Source organism: Mustela putorius, unplaced genomic scaffold (genome assembly GCF_011764305.1).
Source record: "Mustela putorius furo isolate JIRA1106 unplaced genomic scaffold, ASM1176430v1.1 tig00003834_pilon_pilon_pilon, whole genome shotgun sequence".
Classification (NCBI taxonomy): Eukaryota; Metazoa; Chordata; class Mammalia; order Carnivora; family Mustelidae; genus Mustela; species Mustela putorius.
In genome coordinates, this window is record NW_025421987.1 from 12,981,703 (window position 1) to 13,006,765 (window position 25,063).

Below are 25,063 nucleotides of genomic sequence, written 5' to 3' on the forward strand. Positions count from 1 at the left end.
GATATGTATCTCAAATTTACTAACTTTTAGAATTGAACTTACTTTAAATCAATCTGCCTTCTTTATCTCTGTTTCTGTGTATATAGGAATTCTCTGTACAGGTATGCCGGAAAAACATTAAGTTTTATCTACTGCCCGCAAAGACCAATACACAGATACCATATAGTAGATACATAATAAATGTTAACCGATCAATATATATCCTAGAAGTCATTCTAGAAATGAAAACTAGCTGAGGTAACCCTCAGACTCCTTCATACATGAAAGCTAAGTAAGCTGTTTTGGCAGTAACATTCAGTAAATGTCACTATGAATTAAAAACAAAAGAATTAATATTTACTCTTAGACTTACTACAGATACGGTTTAATTTACCCCATATATCAACTTGGAAAATGTTCCTTGATTTCTAACAAAGAATTATTGCATTTACTCATGTTTTAAAGAGGAAATGAATGAAACATTTTAAGACATTTTTAGTTTAAGCATTGTACCATTAGGCAAGATTCTGAAGAAATACTCTTAGATGGAACAGGAACAACAGTATCCAGGACCTATTTATTTAATGGAATAATTAACAATATTAAAAAGTTAACCATAATTTTAATTTTAATTCAACTAACTTAATTTAAATAAAAGTTAATAACGAGCTATGTGCCTAGCAATATTCTGAGTCTTGCATCCATATTAAATCACTTCACCCTCAAAACGGTCCCCTGTGGCAGGTGGTACTTCATTTTATCCCTGAGCAAACGAAGGCCCAGAAGGAATGCATCCCAGCCAAGTCACGCAGCTAGAACTCTTGGATTTCCCCTCAGAGTGTATTTTTAATCGCTTTGCTCTACCTTTTCCTAAAAGATATTCATTAATTATACTGTGGTGGCTAATCTACATATTGATATAAAAAAATTTTTTTTTAATTTTCTCAAATTGGAAATCAGAAGGAAAAGACCACCAACCAGCTGCAGTATTTTCTAGCTGTACAACATTACCCATGCCCCTTTACCTTCGCGAGTTGCAGTTTTGGCAAAATGTGACTTGGGACATTGACCTACCATACCTTAGTACACCTCTAACTTTTTCCCAAGGTTTCTTTTAAACGAAGACATGATATTAAAAAAAAAAAAAGTGAAGATTAAGTTAGATGATGCATATGAAAGTGCTTTAGAAAATACAGAATGCCATGTTAATATAAATTTACTTTCGTTCATATTTATTATTTTAACTCTCTTATGATCAATGATAAAAATATAAACATAATTTAGCCATCCCTGCTCCCCTCTACTGTATTTGATTCTTTCAGATGATTACATGATAGAAGAATAAGAAATATAAATGTATTTATTCATAGCCAGTTAAAATAGTCTAGCAAATAAAAAATTCACAGCAAATATTCCTCTCCTTTAATCAGAGAGAAAAAAAATTCTTGAAATTCAAAATTAGGACAATATAAGACAAAAAATAAGCAAAACAAAACAAAACAGCCAAACTGGCATCATTCTGAGGAAATTAGTGTTGATCCTAATAATTTGTTATGAATAGAACACATATCTAAGTGCCTAATGAATGTATGTAAACATGTTTTAATAAACTATACGAATGTGTTTTCTTCTCTTAACTTCTTCTTCTACTAAATAAAAATAAAAATAAAATTCCAAAATAAAATAAAATTCCAAAAAGTGAACAAGTTTAAAAATGCCTAAAACGTGAACAAACAACCATGTTGCTCTTCAGTCAATCTCAAAAAATTTCCTAAATTGATCTTTTTAAATATTAATTTCTTACATACCACTTGAAAAAAAATTACTCTGCTTATAACTATACCTGGTGATTACAGCTAATGAACTACTGCTAAAAATATTACAAGGTTGTATTTTTTATAAATATAAGTATATATTTATTTATTTAACTATTTATTACATACATATACATCTACCTGATATCCTTTTTTTAGAAAAAGTGAAAGCCTTGTGATGTGCTAGATATTGTGCCAGTTGCTACTAGTTCCTGGATATATAATAGTGACTAAGATACAGATGGCCCCTATTTTCACTGAGTCTTAAATTTACCAAAAGAGTAATATATTTAATAGTTTTTTAAATGTAATTTTGTTAAGTGCCCTGAAAGGTAAGTATAGGGTAATATAAAAATGTATAACAGGGAAAACTAGCATAGCATGAGGATTTAGGAAAAGCTTCCCCAAGGAAATGAGATTTGCAGATGAAGGATTTGCTCAGGTATGGGAGGGTGTGTTTGAGTGGAATGATTCAGAGAAAAGAGAACTGTAAATGTATAGAGCTCAGAATGGAAGGAGGTTAGTACATTCAATGAACTGAAAGAAGGCTTGCTTGGCTGGAGCAGAGCGATCAACACGGAGACCCACAGGAGACCATTAATGTGAGACTTACAGGTCAGCTGGAGGACACTAGTCATTGAAGCCATTAGGCAGGACAGTGACATGATCAGGAAATAGAAAAAAATATATATAAAGTCATGATAGCTCACAGGGAAATATTAAACTTCATAAAACAACACCAATAATCAGAAATTTTAGAGCTATTTGGAGATTACTGATTTTAATACCTGTAGAGAAATGCTAAGACTTAGATAATAAGACAGAGGAAATTAAAAAAAAAAAGGTGTTAATACTGGTGTTAAGCATTAGGAGCCATTTGTTTTAAGGACAGAATAGAACTTCAAAGCTCTCTTAGTCCTATAGCAAAAAATAATCTCAAGGTTATATTTGATACCACAAATATATTCACTTTATAGACCTTATAGATAAGTTAGAAATAATTATGTTTATTTATTGTTACTATTTGTTGTTACTATGGGAAGAGTTTCCAAAACAGAAGAGATGCTCAGCTTGCCCTAGGTAGAATATATGCAGTTGACTATTAATATAAATACTTCAAAAAGTTTATGAAGCTACTGAGATTTGTTAATATCCTAGCTGTCCATGACCCATTTTTACCCTCATGGAATATATACCAAGACTCAGGAAATAATTCTTAGCATGAATTTGCATCAGACTTTTCTTATTTAAAAATTATCAATATTTAACTAGAGCTGTTAAATCTCTGTCATGTATTGATAGTCTGATGCTTGCCTGCAGGTTCTGTTACGTGCTATAGGCTAGAACTGTCTTCAACAAAGGATGACAGTCCCAGGGAAAGGACTTTATTACGTAGTTCGAACTACCCATCCTCTCCATTCATTAGTTATAGGCTTCTAAATTGACGTTGCCTACACAACGTCCAGACTAAAGCAGTAAATTGAGTCAAGATTACTAGAATTCTTTTTTTTAAGGATTTTTTTTTTCTTTTTAGTAATTTTTTTTTTTTTTTTTTTTTAAGTAGGCTCCATGCCCAGGGTGGGGCTTAAACTCACGACCCTGAGAAACAAGAGTTGCATGCTCTACTCACTGGGCCAGCCAGGTGCTCCAAGATCACTAGAATTTTGAATGCAGTGTGTTTTAATTAATGACATAGGACTGACTGCAGGAACTCGGAGGTTTTATTTTGGTTCTCTGTTTGGAAAACTGTTATAGTTTCCACACATAAACAGAAGTGCAATCTGTTGTTTGTTTGTTTGTTTTTTTAAGTGATCTTCAACTGTAATAACTTCATGAACTGCATTTGTAAATGAAATAAAAGATTTAAAAAAAAATCTCTCACTAAACCCCCACTTCTTCTTACTTTACATGGTGACATATTTATATAGGTTCATAGACCCTATCTTTTTATTAGGATATAATCGAATAAACTGATTGTACAAATAAGGCCTTACTGGAAAAGCTATATTTGTGAACAATATTTATTGGGTCAGGGAGGACCAGTTGCTTTTAAAGAACTGAGGCCAACTTTTATTTATGAATTTAACAACTACAAAGTCCACTCAGGGAACCTGGCCTGTGACCTGACTGGCTGAGTACAGTCTCCCTCCTTGGGAAGGTCACTTCTGGACAACTCAGGAATATTAACAGATTTTGTTGATCAAAATTTGTTTTGAGAGGAACACACCCAAAGGTACAGGCCATACAGGTGAAATATGGTGTATAGTTTATATGGCTGGGCTTCCTAACCTTGTTAGCAAGTAACAGAGATACTTACTTACTTACTTACTTATTTATCTACAGAGACTTTTAAAAGTCCAATCTGAGGTTCCTTAAAAAAACTTCCAGATAGAAATGAATTAATTTGAAACTCTAAGGTTTTTACTATAGAAAAATAAGTCAGCCTTTCATATATACTTCCCAGCCTTTCTATCTCTCTCTAGTGTGAAAACTGGTGAAATCTAAAACTCAAATGCTCAAATAACAGTTTTAGACCAAATAGAACAGAAAATATTATTAGTTGACTTCTGTATTTCATTATTCAAGATCCTTCGGATAATAAAGACCTTTGACTATTCATAGTTTTCCTATTTTTTTAAAAAGATTTTATTTATTTATTTCACAAAGAGAGAGAGAGAGAGCACAAGTTGGTAGAGAGGCAGGCAGAGAGAGAGGGAGAAGTAGGCTTCCCGCTGAGGAGAGAGCCCAGCAGGACTCTGAGATGATGACCTGAGCAGAAAGCAGAGCCTTAACCCACTGAGCCATCCAGGCACCCCCATAGTTTTCCTCTTAAAAAAAAAAAAAAATATATATATATATATATATATATATATATAGTCTATTACAATATCCTTTGCCTTGGTTTTTCACATTTATAATATAAACATACTGATATACAATTACCTCAAAAACCAATAAACTTAGCTTGATATGTTATGGCATGACAATTTTATCTTTCTTATGTTTAATGTGCAAGCACTAAAATAATAAAGTAAACTCCAATGTTTAAATTCAGAATAATTATAAGTTTTAAAAATAGCTCATCCCACTTGTTGACAAAAAAATTAACTAAGATGACAGCTATTAGACTACTCTTGCACCATACATTAGTATAACAATGATATCATAGTAATTTAATTTGTGCAGTTTATAGATGACAGTGTATGAAAGAAACAAAGTTGTAATCTTCTGTTTTAAATCTGAGCAGTAATTCAAACTATTCTAGATGATTTATGTCATATGTAATATTAGTTAACATTCTGAACATAGATGGGGTATGTGTTCAATTCATACTTACCCATAAAGTTGAGATAGCCTTCCCCACCGAGGGCATGAGTAATGAGTCGAATCATTTTATGAAGCTGTATTCCACGATCGATAACTGGAGTAAACGGGGTCAGAACACTCATGTTGGTATACATTTCAGCATCCATCAGCCAAAATGCCAGTGTCTTATCTCCAACGAGTGCCTATGGAAATAAAAGTCACTGAGATAAATGCAAAGTATAAGTACTAAGCACTTGTGATGTATACCAGAATAACACATGATTACACGGGATGGGAAACAATGTAGGAGAGGTGTTTGAATTAGTATTAATTTCATGTGTTTTCTAATAGTTGCTTTCTATGCAGAAGGTGAATGGGTAAAATGAGGTGAGCTGGTCAGAGATCAACACCATCTATTTCAGGACGGATTTTTATTTTTAAAGAGCTTGGTGAAAACTCAGCATAAGCCACCTGCATATTTCTTATACCTGAGCTGATGCTTCATGTTCTCTGAAAACTGGAATAAATATTTATTATAATGTTGAGAATACGAAATAAATTTTTAAAATAGTTTGCATTACCATGACTTTGTTTGTTTTGAAAGAATAGAAGACTATCTTAAAAATCATTTATATGTATATGTATTTATATTTATGTATATGTATTTATATATATAAAATATGTACATAAATATAGTAAAATGGACCCTTGTCCCCATCAGCAGAGGGTTGACAGCTTTTCCTTAAAATCTAAAATTTGCTTTCTCCTTCAATTTGACATCTAATCTAAAATTAGTTTGTTTTTATATGAAAACATAACAGTTGATAAATAGGTCAGGTAATTCCGAAACATCCTGAGTAGCAGAAGGGAGGCTTCTTAACAATCTGAACTATTTATGGTTAACAAATGGCTAACTAATGCAAAATATTTTTCATTGACAAAAAATAATAGATAGTGAAGCATATATGAGATAAAACCATAACCTCCTTACCGTATTATAATAATTTTCATTTTTAGAAAAAAATATTTTTCCTTACAAATGTGTTATAATCTCTAAGCGATTTTGATTAAAATGACTTTTTAAAATGCTGTTAGAAGAATATCTACTCATTCTGTGGGTTTTGTCCTTATTTTTAAGGACCAAGAAAGAATTAGCTCAGAATATGGTTCCTGGCATAAGAATTTTCAGAGTTTGATTAGATGGTAATTGTCATCTATATTACTTGCAGTCAAACTATTTCTCTTTATCAAAGTTGACTCTTTGTTCTCCGACTTATAGATAAATATTTTAAATCTAAACTTATAAAGTGAATGTGTGCAGTTATGAACTGAACTGTGCCCTCCCCAAATTCATGTTGAAGTTTTAACCTCCAGTGTGGTTATATTTAAAGAGAGGGCAGATGTAATTGAGACTGACTGAGAGTGAGGCTATAACCTAGTAGGAGTGGAGTCCTTATATGAAGAAGAGGAGAGAGATTAGGAATGACTGTGCACAAAAAAAGACAATGTGAGAACAGGAAGAGGATGGCCTTTTACAAGCCTAAGGAAGGGGCTTCAGGAGAAAATGAACCTGCTGACACCTTAATCTTGGACTACCAACCTCCAGAATTATGAGAAATAAATTCCTGTTGTGTAGACCACCCTGTCTGTGGAATTCTGTTATGGCAGCCCTAATGGACTAATAACTTGCACCAATACAATGCAGCTTCAATCCGACATGTAACTTTGGTGCTATATAACGAGATTCAATAATAAGCTACATTGTTAAAAAAGTTTGAAGACAATGTATATATACTTGTTAAATAGCTACTAGGCAGTACTGGTTCTTTTCCTTTTTCCTTTTCTAAATTTTTTTTTTTATTTGACAGAGAGAGAGTGAGAGAACACAAGCAGGGGGAGAGGCAGGCAGAGGCAGAAGCACACTCTCCACTCAGCAGGGAGCCCGTTGCGGGGCTTGATCCCAGGAGTCTAGGATCATGACCTGAGCCGAAGGCAGATGCTTCACAGACTCAGCCACCCAGGTGACTCAGCAATAATGTTCTTAAACTATCTGTCCTTTTCCCTTGTTTGGAATTGTTTAATTATACACTTACCTATAACTGTGTTTATTTCTTCAATCTATGATTCTATTAAAATTATTTTTGTAACTTCTGCTTAGATTTCTACCCTGATGCATATTTTTCTGTATTATTCATTATAAACATACATCTTTATAATTTCATCAGATTTAAGAGTCAATGTATTTTTGCTTTTTTTACAAGATTTTATTTATTTATTTGAGAGAAAGAGATGGAGAGAGAGAGACAGCACGAGTTGGGAAAGAGGGAGGAGCAGGTTCCCCGCTGAGCAGGGAGCCTGACGTGGGGCTCCATCCCAGGACCTGGGATCATGACCTGAGCCGAAGGCAGATGCTTAACCACTAAGCCAACCAGGCACTGTGTTTTTGCTTTTAGAAAGAACTAGGAAACCTGAATCTTTATATACACTCTGACAATTGGTAATAAAAGGCAAAATTACCTAAATCTTAAAATATGAAATAATTCTTGATAAGTCTATAATTTTCTATACATTTTGGGATAAAAATATGAAAATAATCTGTTTCATTTTCAATTTGTTTAATCAATTCATTTATTCTTTTATTCATTTATATAGAAGTAAACATATCTAGAGAGCTCAAAATCTATTATAATTGCTAGAAATGTGCAATGTAAAGAAATTATACAAGTATTTTAGTTTTCATATTTTTATGTATTTGGTAAGAGTTCCTCCATACTTAAATTCAAATTATCCATTTTTGATTTTTTTAGCTTTTGGGTCTCATTTTTTGTAGGTATTTAGTTGATCTGCTTTATGGCCAATTTAAGTTGAAAAGAAAGCTGCGCCCTGATTTGGAAGATAAGAAATTTAATATAGGTTTATATCTGAGTTAGAAAACTTTCTGTAAAGGCTACCCAGTATATATTTTAGGCATTGTGGGCCACTTTCTCAGTTTCCACTACTTAAATCTGCCATTTTGGCTCAAAGGCAGCCACAGATAATACATACGCAGTTAAATATGGCTGTGTCCAATTACCTTTACAAAAACAGGCAGCAGGCAGAACTTGGTCCATGGGCCTTAGTAGCTAACCTCTGGTCTACTTACACTTTCTTACTAACTAAAGAGGACACCTGAAAATGTACTTCTCTACCTTAAATGGTCAATTTCTGCAAAAATAACAGACTTATTGTTTGAGCTTCAATTTTCTTCATAAACATACTACAAATAATTTCTTTTTTTTAAAGATTTTATTTATTTATTCATTTTAGGGAGAGAGGAGAGAAACAATGTGAGTCAGGGATGGAGCAGAGAGAGGGAGAGAGAGACTCTCAAGCAGACTCCATGCTGAGCACAGAGCCAGATGTGGGGCTTGATCTCAGGACCCTGATCATGACCTGAGCTGAAATCAAGAGTCAGACGCTTAACTGAGTGAGTCACCCAGGAGCCCCATGCAAACAATTTTAAAAATTTCTATTCTCTCCTTTTTAATGTATGAAGAGCATATTTTTTGTTGCTTATGCTTATGAGGATTAATAGGGATTTAAAAAACTAAATGGCCTTTGTTCCTGCATTTACTTAGGCTTATTGAACAACCACTAGGAGCAGTCACAGTGCTAAGGCTGGAAATCTAAAGGTAATAGAAACAAATGTTCTGCCCAAATGTGAGGAAAGGAAGGAGGATGAGGGAACTATTTCCCCCTATACAGCTAGATGAGGTCTTGAGGGAGAATATGATATCTGAGGCAGGGTCGTAGGACTTTATAGAAGCTTCCCAGGTGCTCTAGACATTTGCTGGTGTGTGGGGGAAACTGCAAGATTGGAACAAGATTGACCTATTCAGGAATGGGTAGGAATGTAATCATACTGAAGAGTAAAATGCTTGGAGAGTTGAGCAGAGAATGAAAGTGGAAACTGTGCCTTAGGCCAGAATATGAGTGGCCTTGAATGAGAAGATTCAATCAAAAGATCTGTGTTGATGAAATGAACTCTGCTCTTTGGAAAATACCTCAGGTTACATTAGAAAGGAAGGGCCAAACCTAACCAAACAGGGGTCAGGGTGATTACTTAGCAAGAGATTTGAGTGATTAGGGGGTGGGGGTCAGGGGTATGGGAATGATGAAAGCTTGTCAGAAGGCATAAAAGAAACCCTCTAGAAGGATATCTAAAATGGAAATTAAAATTAACCTGGATCAGCACCAACATTTCTCTTGTTACAACAAAGGAAAACATGTAAGAGAACACTTGCAAGTGTCATTTTCAATTTTTAATTACAGTTTGGCAGAGTAAAAATAGTACTGCATTTTGAAGCTGGAATTTACAGATTTGCAAAATAATTTTAAAAATGTTTTTCAAGTATGAGTTTTGACGTAAAGATAGATACAAGTTATATGAACTGTATTAAACTATAGAAATTTGTATTAAGATGTTTGTATTAGATATGTTAATAAATACAGAGAGAGACACAATTAATTTATACACATTAATTTCATTTACCTGATCATGGCTCTCTGCATAAGCAATGCACTTTTCCAGGTAGCGTCTGTTTGTGAGTGTGTACACAATATTGCCCATATTCCAATCTTCATCTTTAAACTCTTTAAGTAGCTAAATGCAAGAGAGAAAATAATTTGAATAAACCATTACTGTTCTTACCTTAAGTCACTATCTGAGGACATCCATCATATCAATCCTTGACATATAGATACAAGGGTAACCGTGCCGCAAAGTATCTTTGGTTAAACTTTTACTAAAATCACAGCTTTTATACAGACTGACCAAATGACGCTGATGTGGTATGTGGGGGTGTGTGCATTGGCCTTTGTGCAGATGATGTGATATTACATTTTAGGATTTTTTTTCAACCTTTTTTTTCCTCTGCTACCTCTTGATTAAGACCACAGTGAAGTGTTATTGTGCACATATCTTTCTGTCACTTTCACAAGAAGAGATATACTTGCTACATTTTTAGGTTGAATAAAGAAAATTTTAGGAGGAATAATGCTTTGTTCCATTCTTTAAAAAAATGATAACTAAAAAAAAAAAACAAACCTGTTACTTCAAAGTTTAAAGGTTAATTATAATGAAATAATTACCATCTTTACAGACCACATATTTCTTTCTCCACTTTAGTTATCACTCAGTCTACGTCTGGCTTCTTCTCCCTTTTGATGCAAATGACCTTGCCAAGATTGTGGATGACTGTCTCTTAGGTAATAATTTCTCTTTCTCAGGCAAGTATTTCTTGTACATGTTGAGAGTGCTGACTCTATCCCTTCCCGTGAAGCACTTTCCTTCTCAGCCTACCAGTGTGAAACTCTTGATTGTTTTGTTTTCCAGCATCCTGCAGTGTCTGTTCCTCTGTCTAGCCTATAAAGCTGGTGCTCTTGGAAGTTATTCCTAAAAATAGCCTCTTTCTTCTACTCAGTAGATTCTTTGAGCATGCATTCATTCTTCTGTCCAAAGTGTCAATTGCACTCTGATAGGCAGCATTCTAAGATGGTCCCCATGATTCCTGTTCCTCCATATTCAGATCTCTGTGCAATCCTTTACCTCAAGTGGGGGTGGGACCTTGGAATAGGATGGATGTCCTCTGAAGAAACCATAAATAGCAACTGAGAAATTAGATTTGTGGTCATTTTTTACACAGCAACTAATGCAAAACTAGGGCAAATTCTGGTACAAGACATGGGGTTCAGGCCTCCTTGAATCTTCCTTTGTTGATTTTTGGCCTATGGAATTCAGATGTGCTTAGCCGTCTCTCATAATTTCAGTGTGAATCGTTAAGACACCAGACAGCAGATTGTGTTAGGCAGAATAGTGACGACCCAAAGATGTTCACATCCTAATGCCCAGAGCCTGTGAACATGGTGTCTTACATGCAAAAGGACTTTAGAGATATGATAAAGTTAAATACATTGAAATGGAAAGATTATCCTGAATAACTTGGATGGGTCCAATGTAATTATAGGGATCTTTCTCAAAAAGGGGAGTTGTCAGTTCTCCTGAGTTGTCAGAGTAAGAGAGAAATCTGAAGATGCTACCTTGTTGGGTTTGGAGATGGAAGAAGGGGCCACAAGCCAAGGAGTATAGGTGGCTTTCCAAAACCTAGAAGCCTTCAGAAAAGGCAAGGGAACTAGAGCCTCCAGAATAAAGGAGGCCTTGTCAAGGCCTTAATTTTAGTCTAGTAAGACCCATTTTAGATTTGTGACCTACAGAACTATGAGAACTACATAACAATAAAGTTGTGTTGTTTTAAGACACTTTTGTGGTAATTAGATACAGCAACAATCTGGCACTAAAGTACAGACCCACACAAATATGCCCACTTGATTTTTGAATAATGTGCAAAGAAAATTCTATGGAAGAATAGACTTTTCAACAAATAATGCTGGAAAAGTCGAAAATCAGCAGAAAGAAAGAAAGAAGGAAGGAAAAGAAACTTGAACTAAGAAACTAAGTTTTAAATATTAATTGCACAAAAATTAATTAAAAATGGACCATGGACTTAAATATAAAAGTATAAAATGTTTGACAGAAAATATTAGACTCGACACCAGAAAGGTCTCTGTCAGAAAACAATGATAAATTGGATTTTATCAAATTTAATATAGACAAAGAACTTTTGCTCTGTCAAAGTTCACATGAATAGGATAAAATGAGAAGCAGCAGACTGGGAGAAAACCAACCATATATATAATAGAAGAGTTTAATTTAAATTATATAAAGAACTCTCAAAATTCCACAGCAAACAAATGATCCAATTAGAAAATGGCCAAAAGATATGAATAGACATTTCATCAAGGAGGATACAGAGAAGGCAAATAAAAACATGAAAAGATGTTCATCATCATAAGCCACTAAGGAAATGCAAATTTTAAAACCATAGTTAGATATCACTACATACCTATTACAGAATGACTAAAATAGGTGCAAGAATATGCAGAAACTGGATCTTTGCAACATTGCTGGTGGGAATGTAAATGGTACAGTTGCTCTGGACAAGTCTGGCAGTTTCTTTAAAAAATTAAATATCCAATTCCTCAAATAAATATCCAACTACTATATGATCCAATAACTGCACTTTTGTGCATTTATATTAGATAAATTAAAATTTATGGCCACACAAAATCTGCACACACATGTTTAAAGCAGCTTTATTTATAATAGCCCCAAACTAGAAACAATATTGACATCTATAATGGGTATATGACTAAGCAAACCATGGTATATCCATACCCTGAAATACCATTCAGGAAAAAAAAGAAAAAAAAAGGAATAAACTACTGATACATGCAACCAGAGAATCTATATGAAATGAATCTATATGAATCTCCAGGGAATTCCGCTGAGTGAAAAATGGCAATCTCAAGAGATGACATAGTATATGATTTCAGTTATATCACATTCTTGAAATGAAAAGAAAATTACAGAAATGGAGATCAGATTAGTGGGTGCCACAGGTTAAAAAGTGATTGGGACAACATGAAAGAACTTTATGTGATGGAATATTCTGTACCTTAACTACATCGAATGTCAGTATCCTAGCTGTGAGAATGTACTCTAACTTTGCAAGACGTTACCACTGGGGAACACTGGTTTAGACTGCACCAGATCTCACTGCATTACAACTGTTCTTAAAACTGCATGGGAATCTGCAATTATCTTCATACAAAAAGTTTAATTGAGGAACTTTATATAATAAAAAAATATAAGGTACTTAAAATATTTGGTGCAATTAATGTATAAATGAATGAATTCAACTAAATACTTACATCAATTTAATATAAAAAGGTGATAAAAGGGGGGCGCCTGGGTGGCTCAGTGAGTTAAAGCCTCTGCTTTCGGCTCAGGTGATGATCCTAGGGTCCTGGGATTGAGCCCCGAATTGGGTTCTCTGCTCAGCAGGGAGCCTGCTCCCTCCTCTCTCTGCCTGTCTCTCTGCCTACGTGTGATCTCCGTTAAATAAATAAATAAATACTTTAAAAAAAAGTGATAAAAGGTAGGTAGGTAACAAAAACGACCAAATAAAATGAAAAGAGATGCTGCAAATCTGCCATATTTTACATTGGAAAATGTTTGTTCAGTAAGTGATTAAATATGATATTCCAAACTACTAACTTTGAACTAACAGAAGTAGAAAGTGGTAAATAATTTGCTTTTGAACAACAAAAATATGAATGAAATCTAGCATTCTAATATAACTTAGACCCTCTGGGTAGATCATGACGAATACCACATACATTCTGAGTAAAGCTACCATTTGGATTAATACTCTTGTATGCTTTACTGACAATTGGGGAAACAGTAGTCATTAATGGAATTATCTTTTTAAATGCACAAATTACATAAGTAGGGTAAATCACTGAGTTTTATAAAATATTATTTTAACTGTCTCTTGTCTTACTAACCACTTTGGTGATGCAAAGATTTTTAAATAATTACATAAAACAGAAGATGACATTTGCCTTTAGAGAATTCATGATCTAAGAAGACACAGTGGTCATATTCTAAACACAGGACAATATATTTTTCCATTCTTATGAGGTACTGACTAGGATAGTACCTTGAGCATTACCTTATTTTTCATAAGGTAAATTAATTCTTTCTTTTAAAGCAGTCATCATTGTTCAGAAAAGGAAATATCCCACTGTGGGCTATAATTCTAGGTTTCTATACACCTTGAAATATTCTTGAATCCGCACAAAAACTGGTGAAGGCTTTCCAGTAGGAGGTGAAAAAAGGAAGATTTGCACTCGTGAGGGAAGTTTGTGTGGAAGATTAGAAATCCTTAAAAATGGTGGTAAAGACCCTTAAACCAAATGTTAAAGACCCTTACACCAAAGTGAGAAAACTGAAGGTAACAGTATTTTTATAAAATGACAGATATAAAGCAACTTTCCCAGGTGCTGAAGCTAGAATACATACTTGTTTCTTTGATTTCTGAGTCATCTCTAGAAAACATTTGCTTTTTTAACTTGACAATGTCTAAGGAATCATTATAAATGGAGAAGCAGAAATTATGTTGGTAAAGATTTAATGTCACAGCTGTGCACTGCACAAATTGCCTAGGGGCACAGGAACGAAAGTTAAGGATTACAGGATTACAATACCCACTTCCTTCAGAGTGGGCTCCATGGTTTTTCCATCCAAAGTTCAGTGGGTCTATCACTGTGATGTAAAGGCACCAGTTCACCTCTGTACCAAAGGGTTTATCAGAAGGCTATGATTTTTCGAGACAGAGCTGACTTCTTACACTTATTAAGCCTATGCTTTTGGACATAGACACTCAGAAATGCTATAGGTCAAATCTAAGTCTACATAAAAGAACATTGGTCTTTTAGACAAATGTTAAATAAAACAAAATATAATCCAAGGTACTAAAATGTCATTAAATTTAATAAAATTATATTAATTATGTGCAAGGTGTCATGTACAGTTATTCATCCCCAGTGCTTGACACATGGTAAGGATTTCTAAATGTTAAATAAAGGAATGGATAAATCCAAATCTGTTGAGGAAAAAACATGCTATGAAGCAAGTCTCGGGAATTAAGGAGTTACTTCTACGCTGATGATCTGGAAGCAGAAATGGATGCCTTGATGACATTTAATGTGTTTTAAATATAGAGCTCTGAAGTTTCATAAAACTGGATAATGTAAAATTCCAAATACACAGCTAACATTATATTAATATCTTCCTCTTGTCTGAATAACTCAAGTATGAATAAACTAGAATTTTTAGAAGTCTGTGAAGTATCTTATTAAAAAGCACAAGAATCAACATGCTAATGAGAAAAGTTAATACTTCAATTATAATAATTATAATATTTTAACTAATGACCACAAATTAAGAAATAAATGAAAGAAATAATAAATAAATCAACATAATACATAGGATTTACACGGGAAAAAATTGCATGAAATCTTACCTGGATCCATTTATCTGGAATTGCCATGGCTAATCGATAGTCAAAGCCAACCCCTCCCTGGGAAATCGGAGAACAGAGAGCAGGCATGCCTGATACGTCCTGAAATAAAATATATCAGCATTATCAATTCACATTGTCAGATTCTGAGTATTTTTTTTATACAGTAAATTCTGGGCTAATAAATAAAAACAGTAAATGGGAGCACATATTTTTGGAGTGTTCTGGCACTCCAAGTAAAAGTAGTTACAACTCTGACAGTATATCTCATTTCCCACTAACCTTTTGTGTAATGCTTTTCAAAGCAAGACAACTTCAATCTCAAGAGGCGAATTTTTTTTCTTCTCCTTAGTATCACAAAGTGAACACACAAAAAAATAAGACGATTACTGCTAAAACATAGTTTCTTAGACTTACTTTTGAGCTAATATATGAACACTTTGCTATTGCTTTCATCAAACACAAAAATCCATGTGGCATGTATCTGTTATACTTATTCTGTTTGCATACAGTCCTGTCATGGAGGGCATTCTGGGAGCACCTAGCTTCTGATGAGATAGAAAGACGACTTAGTACATTAAGAATGAAGCAATATGATGGCTTTCACTATAGTCAGCAACACTTGAAATGGGTCTTAAGGTTATCTGATGGATTCTCTTCATCTAGAAGATACAGAAACTGAAGCTCACTCAGGTGAAGGAATCTCTAAAGATACAGTTCTCAACAGTAGAGTCAGGACTCAAATGTCAGGCCCTTCCACAGAGTATCTTCCTTCTCTGTCATGCCACTCCTAGATTACTGATAATTGAATAAACAAGGAAAAAAAAAAAGATGGTACGAGGACCCAGACGTAGCGAAATATATTATAACAGCAACTGTGAACCACATATTAGCAATATGAGCCACATATTAGCAATTCTAACTCTACAATATCTTTCAAAGAAATCCTTTTCTCTTGCTCCATTTCTACAGCCACCGTCTTATTTAATCTTCATAACTCCTTGCTTAGACCATTATGCTTCCAAATGGAATTCCCCATCTCCAGTTTCCCTTCACTCTAATTGCTGCCAAATTAACCTCTTTTTCTTTAAAGATCGGTTTATTTATTTTAGAGAGAGGAAGAGCAAGAACACAAGTTGGGGGACAGAGAGAAAGAAGCAAACTCCCCTGAGCATGCAGCTCAACACAGGGCTGGATCTCACGACCCCGAGATCATGACCTGAGCCGAAATCAAGAGTTGGGTGCTTAACCAACTGAGCCACCCAGGCTCCCTCTAAAGTAACATCTTTTGAGACAGTGCCCTAACACTGCCCATCCATAGCTTCCAATAGCCAATTACCAAAACCTCAAATTTTGTAGCGAAAGATTCAATTCAACAATCGTACTTTAAGTATGGACAGTATAATTTCCTATTTGATTATTTGCCTCCTTCCTCTCTGTTAGAATGTACAATCCATGGGACAAGGGTCTTGTGGTTGTTGCTGTTGTTGTGGTTCACTGATAGACACCACAAATTCAGAGTAGGACAAGAGCATCTGGCATAAAGCAGGAGCTCAATACAATTTTATGAGTGAATGAATAAAGGTGATGTCAGGAATTCAAAGGTAAATAAGACATAATATTTGGCCTTCAGGATTTATAAACTGAAACCTAAATAAACATATACACACTTATCAGTAAATGATAATGTGAAGCAGTTCTTATAATTGTTAACTAAACCACACAGAAAGCCCAATGGAAAGACCTATAGCTTTCCACCACGATTTCTACTATTATATTTCAAGTACTAAATACATCATTCACTTTGAAATATTTACTCTTCCCTGTGCTTGTTACAAACTCTTCTATGTTCTATCACATACTCTGAGCTCTCTGAAACTTAACTCAAATGCTTCTTCATTTATACCACCATCCTGAAACTCTTCACACAGAAAGACTGGTAAAAAAGAAACATATGATCTCTTCAGAATTCTAAAACAATTTTTTTAATTGTTTTCTAATGAAAGAGAGATACAGTTAACTATATTGCATAGTGGAATGTATCTGTAAGAAAATGAGATATTTGTCAATATCCTATTTCTACATCATACTTCATAGTTTATAACAAACTCAGACAAAAAAGTAAAAAGTATGAATGTGTAACAGAAAAAAAATGAAAACAAGTTATATCTTGTAATAGGTCATATTTTCACTATCAGGGTGGGTATTTAGTTCTGTTCCTTATAAACATCAGCTGAATATGCATTAAATTCTAGGCACTTGTATTAGGCACTGGACTTGTAGACAAAATGCCTTCCCCAGAAGAGTTTCCATGAGACTGAGTTTTCCTGGGCTGGTGATAGGCTGGTATTAATGATCAAGGTAATTTTTCTCAAGAAACACTAAGGTGCATTCTATATTTGTTCTAAAGGTAGTTTTAGGAAATACTTTGTTAGGAAATAGAATATGCTAAGAAAAATATTTGGACACTGATTGGCCTTGACTCCTAAATCTGAATAAGCTACTCCATTAAGGCATATAAGATATTTGTAGCTCTTTTTTTGAAAGAAAGGAGTTAATGATTATCCTCTTAAAATCTGAAGAAGGATAGTCATAGGTAAACATAAAGGCTGCTAAAATAAATATACTTCAAGTATAAAAAAGTCAATACCTACCAACATAGCACATAAAAATGACCACGTATTCCAAATAAAGTTGAAGCAGTTTTATTTTTTAATATCTAAGGATATCTTATGACTATTCCAAAAGGAGGAGAAAACCTCAACAGAAAAATACTTTTAATTAATATAGCAAAGAGAACCATGGGAAATGGTAGACACATTCTAGGGAAAAAAAAGTCTTCAATTTTAGTAACTGTCATTGTAAATAAATTTAAATTTCTACAATAGGACTTTATATAAATTATATTATTTATTTGTTATACCACATTCCTTTCGTAAAAAAAAAAAGTTCATGAGGATCAATTTCACATTTTGAAGAGACTCCCACTAGACAGAAAAGTGATGTACTGAAATTGAAGTAGTTTTCAATTTAAGTAGAATAAATTGAAGACACATCTTGTTAAAAAAAATCTAAAACCAAGTAATATAAAGTAGCCTAAAGTCTCCAAGTTTCATTGGTAGAAACACTGATAATCAGACAAGGGCTCCCTAGATGATGAAAGTATTTTACCTGAAATGAATGGAAAGATCAATGGAACAATTTTAAGTTTCATGTATTAAATAATTGCTTCTTTTTTTCCAGTACCCACTTCTGATTTATACTGTCATTAATTGTTTGTAGTAACTTTTCATTTATACTGCCTCTGCTTTGAATTGTCATAAATATAACTGACAACATTTTTTGATGTTTGACAGATAAACTCATATGAAAGACAAAATAAAAGTTTAAAATACACTCTGACATTAAAAGATACTCAGTACATAAACTGATTAGCACAGGTATTAGCAAGATTTGTAAAATAGGACCAAATGTAGTCAGGTAGATAGTAAAAAATAATACAGGTTTATCAAAATGTTATTATAATTGTTTTTAAAAAAATCTGCATAAGAATTTATTCCAGAAATTTAGGGTCCATTGCTCTGTTCCTAGACTATTTAGAAGACAAAATGTCTAAAGAAAGGAACTGTTTTCTATTCAAAGATAAACAAGGCAATCATTCCATCTAGTTGAAGATTCAGTTTTGAGAAAAGATGGATACAAAAAGTCTATACAAATAATAAATACCACAGAAAGGGGACTGTCACTACTGCATCTCATTCCCATGAACTAAATGCCAACGGTGTGCAAATACACCTGAACTCTGACTCTTTTAACGATATTCTTGCTATTTTCATATGCCAACTACTACGCTTTGTACAGAACAGTTCTAACATAGTAAATTCAATTTTAATAATAATTTCTTGTAAGAGGACTCAGAAAACCAGTGGGATTTTAGAACTAAATCTAAATTAGCATAAACATTTAACAAACTTCTTAATTTATCACATTTATCACCAAGAGGGGAATTCTCAATTATGCATATACCGAATTATATCATTACAGCGCAGCTTTGGGACAGTTAATCATGAACCTTCAGTAATCATGAATAACTAGTGAACATTTGGCAATCCAAGAGCAATAACGTAAACAAGGAAGGTAATCGCATCAGAACAAGAGAGACTTCAGAGAAGCTTGCAGGCAGTGATCCATGCCATCTCTAATGATTAAACCAGAAAAGGAAAAAAATAAATAAATAAACAGACACGCATTAATATTCATTTCTTTTCTCTGTTGAAGGTCTCAGGGCGGAAGGACCTGTCCACTGATTAGGATATTTTACTTTCTAACCACTGGCATTTTCTTTTGTAACAATGGAAGGATGACAAGTAATTAGTGCATACTATCTCCTAATAAGAAAACACTGTATTCCAAATAATGTTCCACCCACACCAGATAGCTGCACTATAGTCAGGGTATCATTTCAGTTATACAATTACTGACAACATGAGATTAATCATTCAAATATTGTATGCTGACAAAATGTTCTATATTAAAGGGGGTCAGAGGGTAGAGATCATTATGGCTTTACCTCAGCTACTGTTATAGAATCTGGATACAATGTGTGAATCAAATGATTTGCCAACATGAGATAAATCAAGGCATCTTCATCTACTTGAAGTCCAAAATATTCATGGTAATCACCTGAAAAACCTTGACCTAGAGAACAGAAAATCAATATAGATACATTATGTTAATGTGCAAGGCTTCTTAGCACAAATGCCCCCACCAATTAGTTTATTGAGATCAGTTTTGTTTCCATAGCAAAGTGTAATGGGCTTCAATGCCATGTAATATTATCATTAGCAAATATATGTTCTATTTTAGTAAGGTACTCCATGGTAAATATTTGGAATTCAGATAATCCTGAAATTTAATTTTCATTTTTCAAAAGCAAACAAAGAAAGCACTTTAATTGAAAAAACTAATTTTAACATAACTTTAAATCAAAAAAAAAAAAAAAGAGAGAGAGAGAGAGAAATGACACCAAATTCTAGATTTCAATTTTCAGATACATTTTTTTCTCATGTCAAGAGATGTTCATATTAGGAGTGCCTGCGTGGCTCAGTGGGTTAAACCTCTGCCTTTGGTTCAGGTCATGATCCCAGGATCCTGGAATAGAGCCTTGGGTAGGGCTCTCTGCTCAGCAGGGAGCCTGCTTCCCCCTCTCTGCCTGCCTCTCTGCCTACTTGTGATCTCTGTCAAATAAATACATAAAGTCTTTAAAAAAGAGAGAGAGAGATGTTAATGTTAGCTAGTTCCTATTAGATCCTTTTGAGGTAAAGAAAAGCAAATATGAAAACCATCATAACATTGAGACATAGTGTTTATATTACTTAATGTATGTGATTCAATTTATGCAATACAGATTTCCCATGATGACAAAAAGATTTTAACATCCTCCATCTTTCTTCTACCTTCTCTTCTCCCACATCCTAACCTTGGTTGCTTATAGTACATAGCACTTATGGAGGTTGTACTACTTACTTTCAATTCCTTGAATTGTTTAATCATTTTTAATAAAACCAAGTTAGTGTCCAACATATGCCTTTTCCCTCTGCTTCCCTATATCAAGTTTTTCATTTTGATTCAATTTTTTTTCAGTTTCCCATCACTAAATGATATTTTCAAATATAATAAAGGAAGTTTTATTCCTTAACCTCTTTCAGTTTAATACCTGAATGACAATTCAATTAAATTCTTGAGACAAATTTCGTTTTCCCAAGAATTTTTTAAACATTGCTGTTTGGCAGTCAAAAAGTATGAGTTCAGCCACTGTTTTCATTCACATAGGTAAATTTCTTTTTCTTTCTGTCACCTGCTGAACTTCCCTTTGTCATTCAATTTCATAAATTGAACACTTTGTGTCTTGATGTTAATTGCTTTATCTCATTTTTTTTCCAATTAATTTCCCTAAGTCCACAATTCCTTGGAAAATATCAAGCCCTCAGCAGAGAGAAGTTCTACACGAGTATGCAGGTGCTGTAATCTAGGAGAGGCTCTTTCTTGACCTTTGCCATGCTTTCCTTCTTCATTCCCTAAATTAGCTTCTCTCCAAACTGGAGGATATCAGCGACACCTGTCATGTTTTATAGATACAACGTCTTTCCTTGGAAAATACATAAATTCATGGGGGTAGCACCATGACTAAGAGCAGATAGCAGGATGCTCTGAATATAGCTTCTTTCCTTGGTAGCCACTTTTCAAGATTTACAGTTTAAAGTCTCCTTTTCGAATTGGTTGTTGCTGGTAAATATTTGGCCATTAAAAAATAGTAATTATTCACCATATGATCTACTAAGAAATTAGGATTCCATGATCCCACTTCTTTGAACAATTTTTAAACTGAAGATCTTTGATCAGTATTTTAAATTACAAATTAATTTATACTTTTAATTGTGAACATCGGTATTTAAAATATACATAATTTTCATCAGTGTTTAATACGCAAAGGGACTAACACATTCACAAAGGTTCTCTCTCTCTCTTTTTTTTTGGTTATTTATTTCTCATTGCAATTGCTGTCATGTTCATATTGTATGGGAGCTGTGATAAATGGTTGGCTTAAAAACATTTTATTTCTTTGGCTAGGACTTCCAGTATTGTGTTGAATAAAAGTGGTGAGAGCAGACATCCTTGTCCACTTCCTGATCTTAGAGGAAAAGCTCTCAGTTTTTCATCATTTTCACTATTTGCAGATGACATGATGTTTACTATATATAGAAAATCCTAATGAATCTTCCAAAAACTATAGAACCTATACATGGATTTAGTAAACTCACAAGATACAAAATTAATATACAGGAATCTAATGAGCTTCTATATACTAATATGAAGTAATAAAGGAGAAATTAAAAAAAAATCCATTTACTGATGCACCAACAAGAATAAAATACCTAGGAATGAACTTGACCACGGAGGTGAAATACCTGTACTCTTAAAACTATAAAACACTGATGGAAAAAATTAAAGATGATACAAGCAAATGGAAAGCTTTCCCATACTGATGGAGTGGGAGAATGAGTATTGTGAAAATGCCTACACTACCCAAAGCAATCTACAGATTCAATGAAATTCCTATCAAAATATCAACAGCAGTTTTCACAGAACTAGAACCTATAACCCTAAATCTGCACAAAACCATGAAATAGCCCATATTTACCCAAAGAATACAAAACACTAATTCAAAAAAATATATATACCCTTTATGTTTATTGCAGCATTATTTATTATAATAACCACGATATGGAAGCAACCTAAGTGTCCACCCAGAGATGAATGAATAAAAAGTTGTGATTATATATATGCATGTGTGTGTTACACATATATATAATGGAATATTATTCAGCCATAAAAAGAATGAAATCTTGCCTGTGCAACAACATGGATGGATCTAAAGAGTATAATGCTAAGTGAAATAAGCTAGTCGGAGAAAGACAAATACCATATGACTTCATTCATATGTGGAAGTTAAGAAATAAATAAAATGAACAAAGGAAAAAGAGACAAAAAATCGGGCTCTTAAATATACAGAAAAAACTGATGGTTGCGGGGGGCGGGGGTGGGTGGGTTTGGGGAGGGGTGAAACAGGTGAAGGGGATTAAGTGTACACTTATTCTGATGAGACTGAGTAATGTGCAGAATTGTGGAATCTTTAGTTTGTATATTTGCAACTAATTTAACATTGCATGTTATATTTGAATAGAACAGAATGAAAAAAATAAAACATTTTGAAAGGAAAGCTACATATTAAGGATAGCATATTATTAAGTAGATACATTTCAAAGAAAAGCATTATTGTTCATTTACTTATAAGATATATTTTCCAACCTCTTACCAAAAGGGATCAGAAATCACTAGAGAAAGGACATACACAATGAAACCAATAAAAATCAAGCCAACAATAATAGTCATTGCAATTCTGTTAACTGAACCCTAAATCTGGTTTTAAATTCCAGTAAAAAAAAATGAAATCATTAGTTCCATCTGTAATATATGAGGCTACCTACCCATTCCATGGTGATGATAGAGCATGGATGTAACACCATCAAAACGAAATCCATCAAAGCCATATTCTTCTAACCACCATCTTATGTTTGACAGAAGGAATCTTAAAACTTCCCAGCTAAAACATTAGAAAAAAATATATTTAAATGCATTATTTATAGTGGTTTCTTTGATTGTTATATGTTGTTTGCTTAGAGTATTAATTATAAATATCTTAGGAATTATGATGTTCAAAGAAATATACAAAAAGCAGAAAACTATTATCACATTTGTTTGATGAAATTCGTTCTAAGAGATTACTAAGTTTTTTGGTTGCAAAATCACTTAATATCTAAGAAAAATGGAGAAAAAGTGTGTAAGTTGGGTCCAGAATACAGGGACCCTCCAGGTCAATGCTGTATCCTTAGCAATCACACAGTGATTATGACATAGTATTGTTTATAGCAACAGCAATAAAAAAAATCTGTTAATGATCTCTAAATTTTCATCAAGATTTTTCATGTAACATAACCATAGTTACAAAGCTTCTCCTCCTGGAAAATATAATTTCATTATGATTAGAAAAACTGTCTCCAATGTTTGCTTAAAATATTTCCTCATTCTACAATTTCAAACATACACTTAGAATAAAAAATTAAAAACAAAAGGACTTAAAGTCAATCACACAACGGATATTACATTTACCAGATTATTGTGCTTTGGTGAGGGTAAAGAAAAAGAATCCTAATTACTAAAACACACATGAGTAATATAGTAACAAGTTTTACAAGTTAGAGTCATACATCCATAAAAAACAGAGGGAAAACAAAGAACTGTTATAACTCAATTAAAGACGCCACACGAAACAAGACTATTTCGGACAATTGAAAAGAAGGCATCATCAATTAGTATTTTCTTTAGTCATACAGTTTTGGTTGAGTTCTCTCTCTTATTATAACTCCGGTTTTAAGACTTTAATACCTCATTTAGTTTAATGGCAAAGCAGTTATAGTGAACATAAATCTTTAACCCAGTTAAAATTTATGTTTTTTTTTTTTTTTAAAACCTTCCATATATTAAAGAGCAATCTGACATAAGTGGATATTAAGTCATCACAATCAACTTCAGAAGAGTAAATCCAAACTTTGGGGAAAGATGAGTTGTTAGTAATTAACTGCTTTAAATAAGTTATTTTGCGTTTTGCAAACTTACTGAAATTAAAAAAAAAAAAAAAAAAGGACATGAAACAAATAGAAATACAAGCAATCCAGAACATCTGAAAGGTAGTAAGGAACTCTTACATTGCTAGGTCCAAGCCATGAGGAAGGCAGAATTTGCTAATGTTTCCATGAATGCATATTCATTTAGGGGTTAAGAAAAACAAACTAACAAACAGAAACCAACTCTGCTTAACAAAAAGAAATTAATTAAAACAAAGAGGCATTCTACAACCAAATCTAATCAAAATTACTCTATTTTGTGTAGTACTTTCTAGTATTGATACATTTTTTGAAGTTTTATTTAGAGCCATTTTGGTTCACAGCAAAATAGAAAGGAAGCACGTCCACACTTTTTTCTAACAAAGTTGGCTATAGGAGTACTCCAGAAAGAAGATATGAAGAAAATTCCATATTAATAATCCTTTGTAAACAATGTTTTTGAGAAGGACATACTTTTGTAATTTGGCTATTCAACTGGTAATACATATTTTATTTCTGAAAGGAACTGGAAAGATATTTTTAGTCAAAAATACCCCAGATAGGAACAAAACCTATTTAAGTACTATATATGTTGGGAAGATGTATGAAGATATGAATATGTAAGAGATTACAAACTGTCCCTGGGCCTAATGTGGCATGTACTACTGCTTTGTTTAACTTGCAGAGGACTTCAAATTCTCACTTTGAATGCCTGCAGATAGTACATGGACCTCCTAAACTCTTCCCAGTCCCTGCCACTCTCCATTTTCCAATACCA

At 33.4% G+C, this 25,063-nt stretch overlaps 1 protein-coding gene across 1 annotated transcript in view; it reads right to left on the reverse strand.

The window, feature by feature from the left end:
- Nucleotides 1–25,063, reverse strand: part of GBE1 (1,4-alpha-glucan branching enzyme 1) — a 270,697-nt gene that overhangs the window by 63,173 nt on the left and 182,461 nt on the right. The window contains exons 8-12 of the mRNA XM_004770826.3: nucleotides 23,110–23,225; nucleotides 19,632–19,759; nucleotides 15,065–15,163; nucleotides 9,631–9,741; nucleotides 5,131–5,302 (exon numbers count right to left, since the gene is read on the reverse strand). Of these exons, the coding sequence (XP_004770883.1) occupies nucleotides 5,131–5,302; nucleotides 9,631–9,741; nucleotides 15,065–15,163; nucleotides 19,632–19,759; nucleotides 23,110–23,225 (626 nt within the window). The remainder of the gene's footprint in view (nucleotides 1–5,130; nucleotides 5,303–9,630; nucleotides 9,742–15,064; nucleotides 15,164–19,631; nucleotides 19,760–23,109; nucleotides 23,226–25,063) is intronic.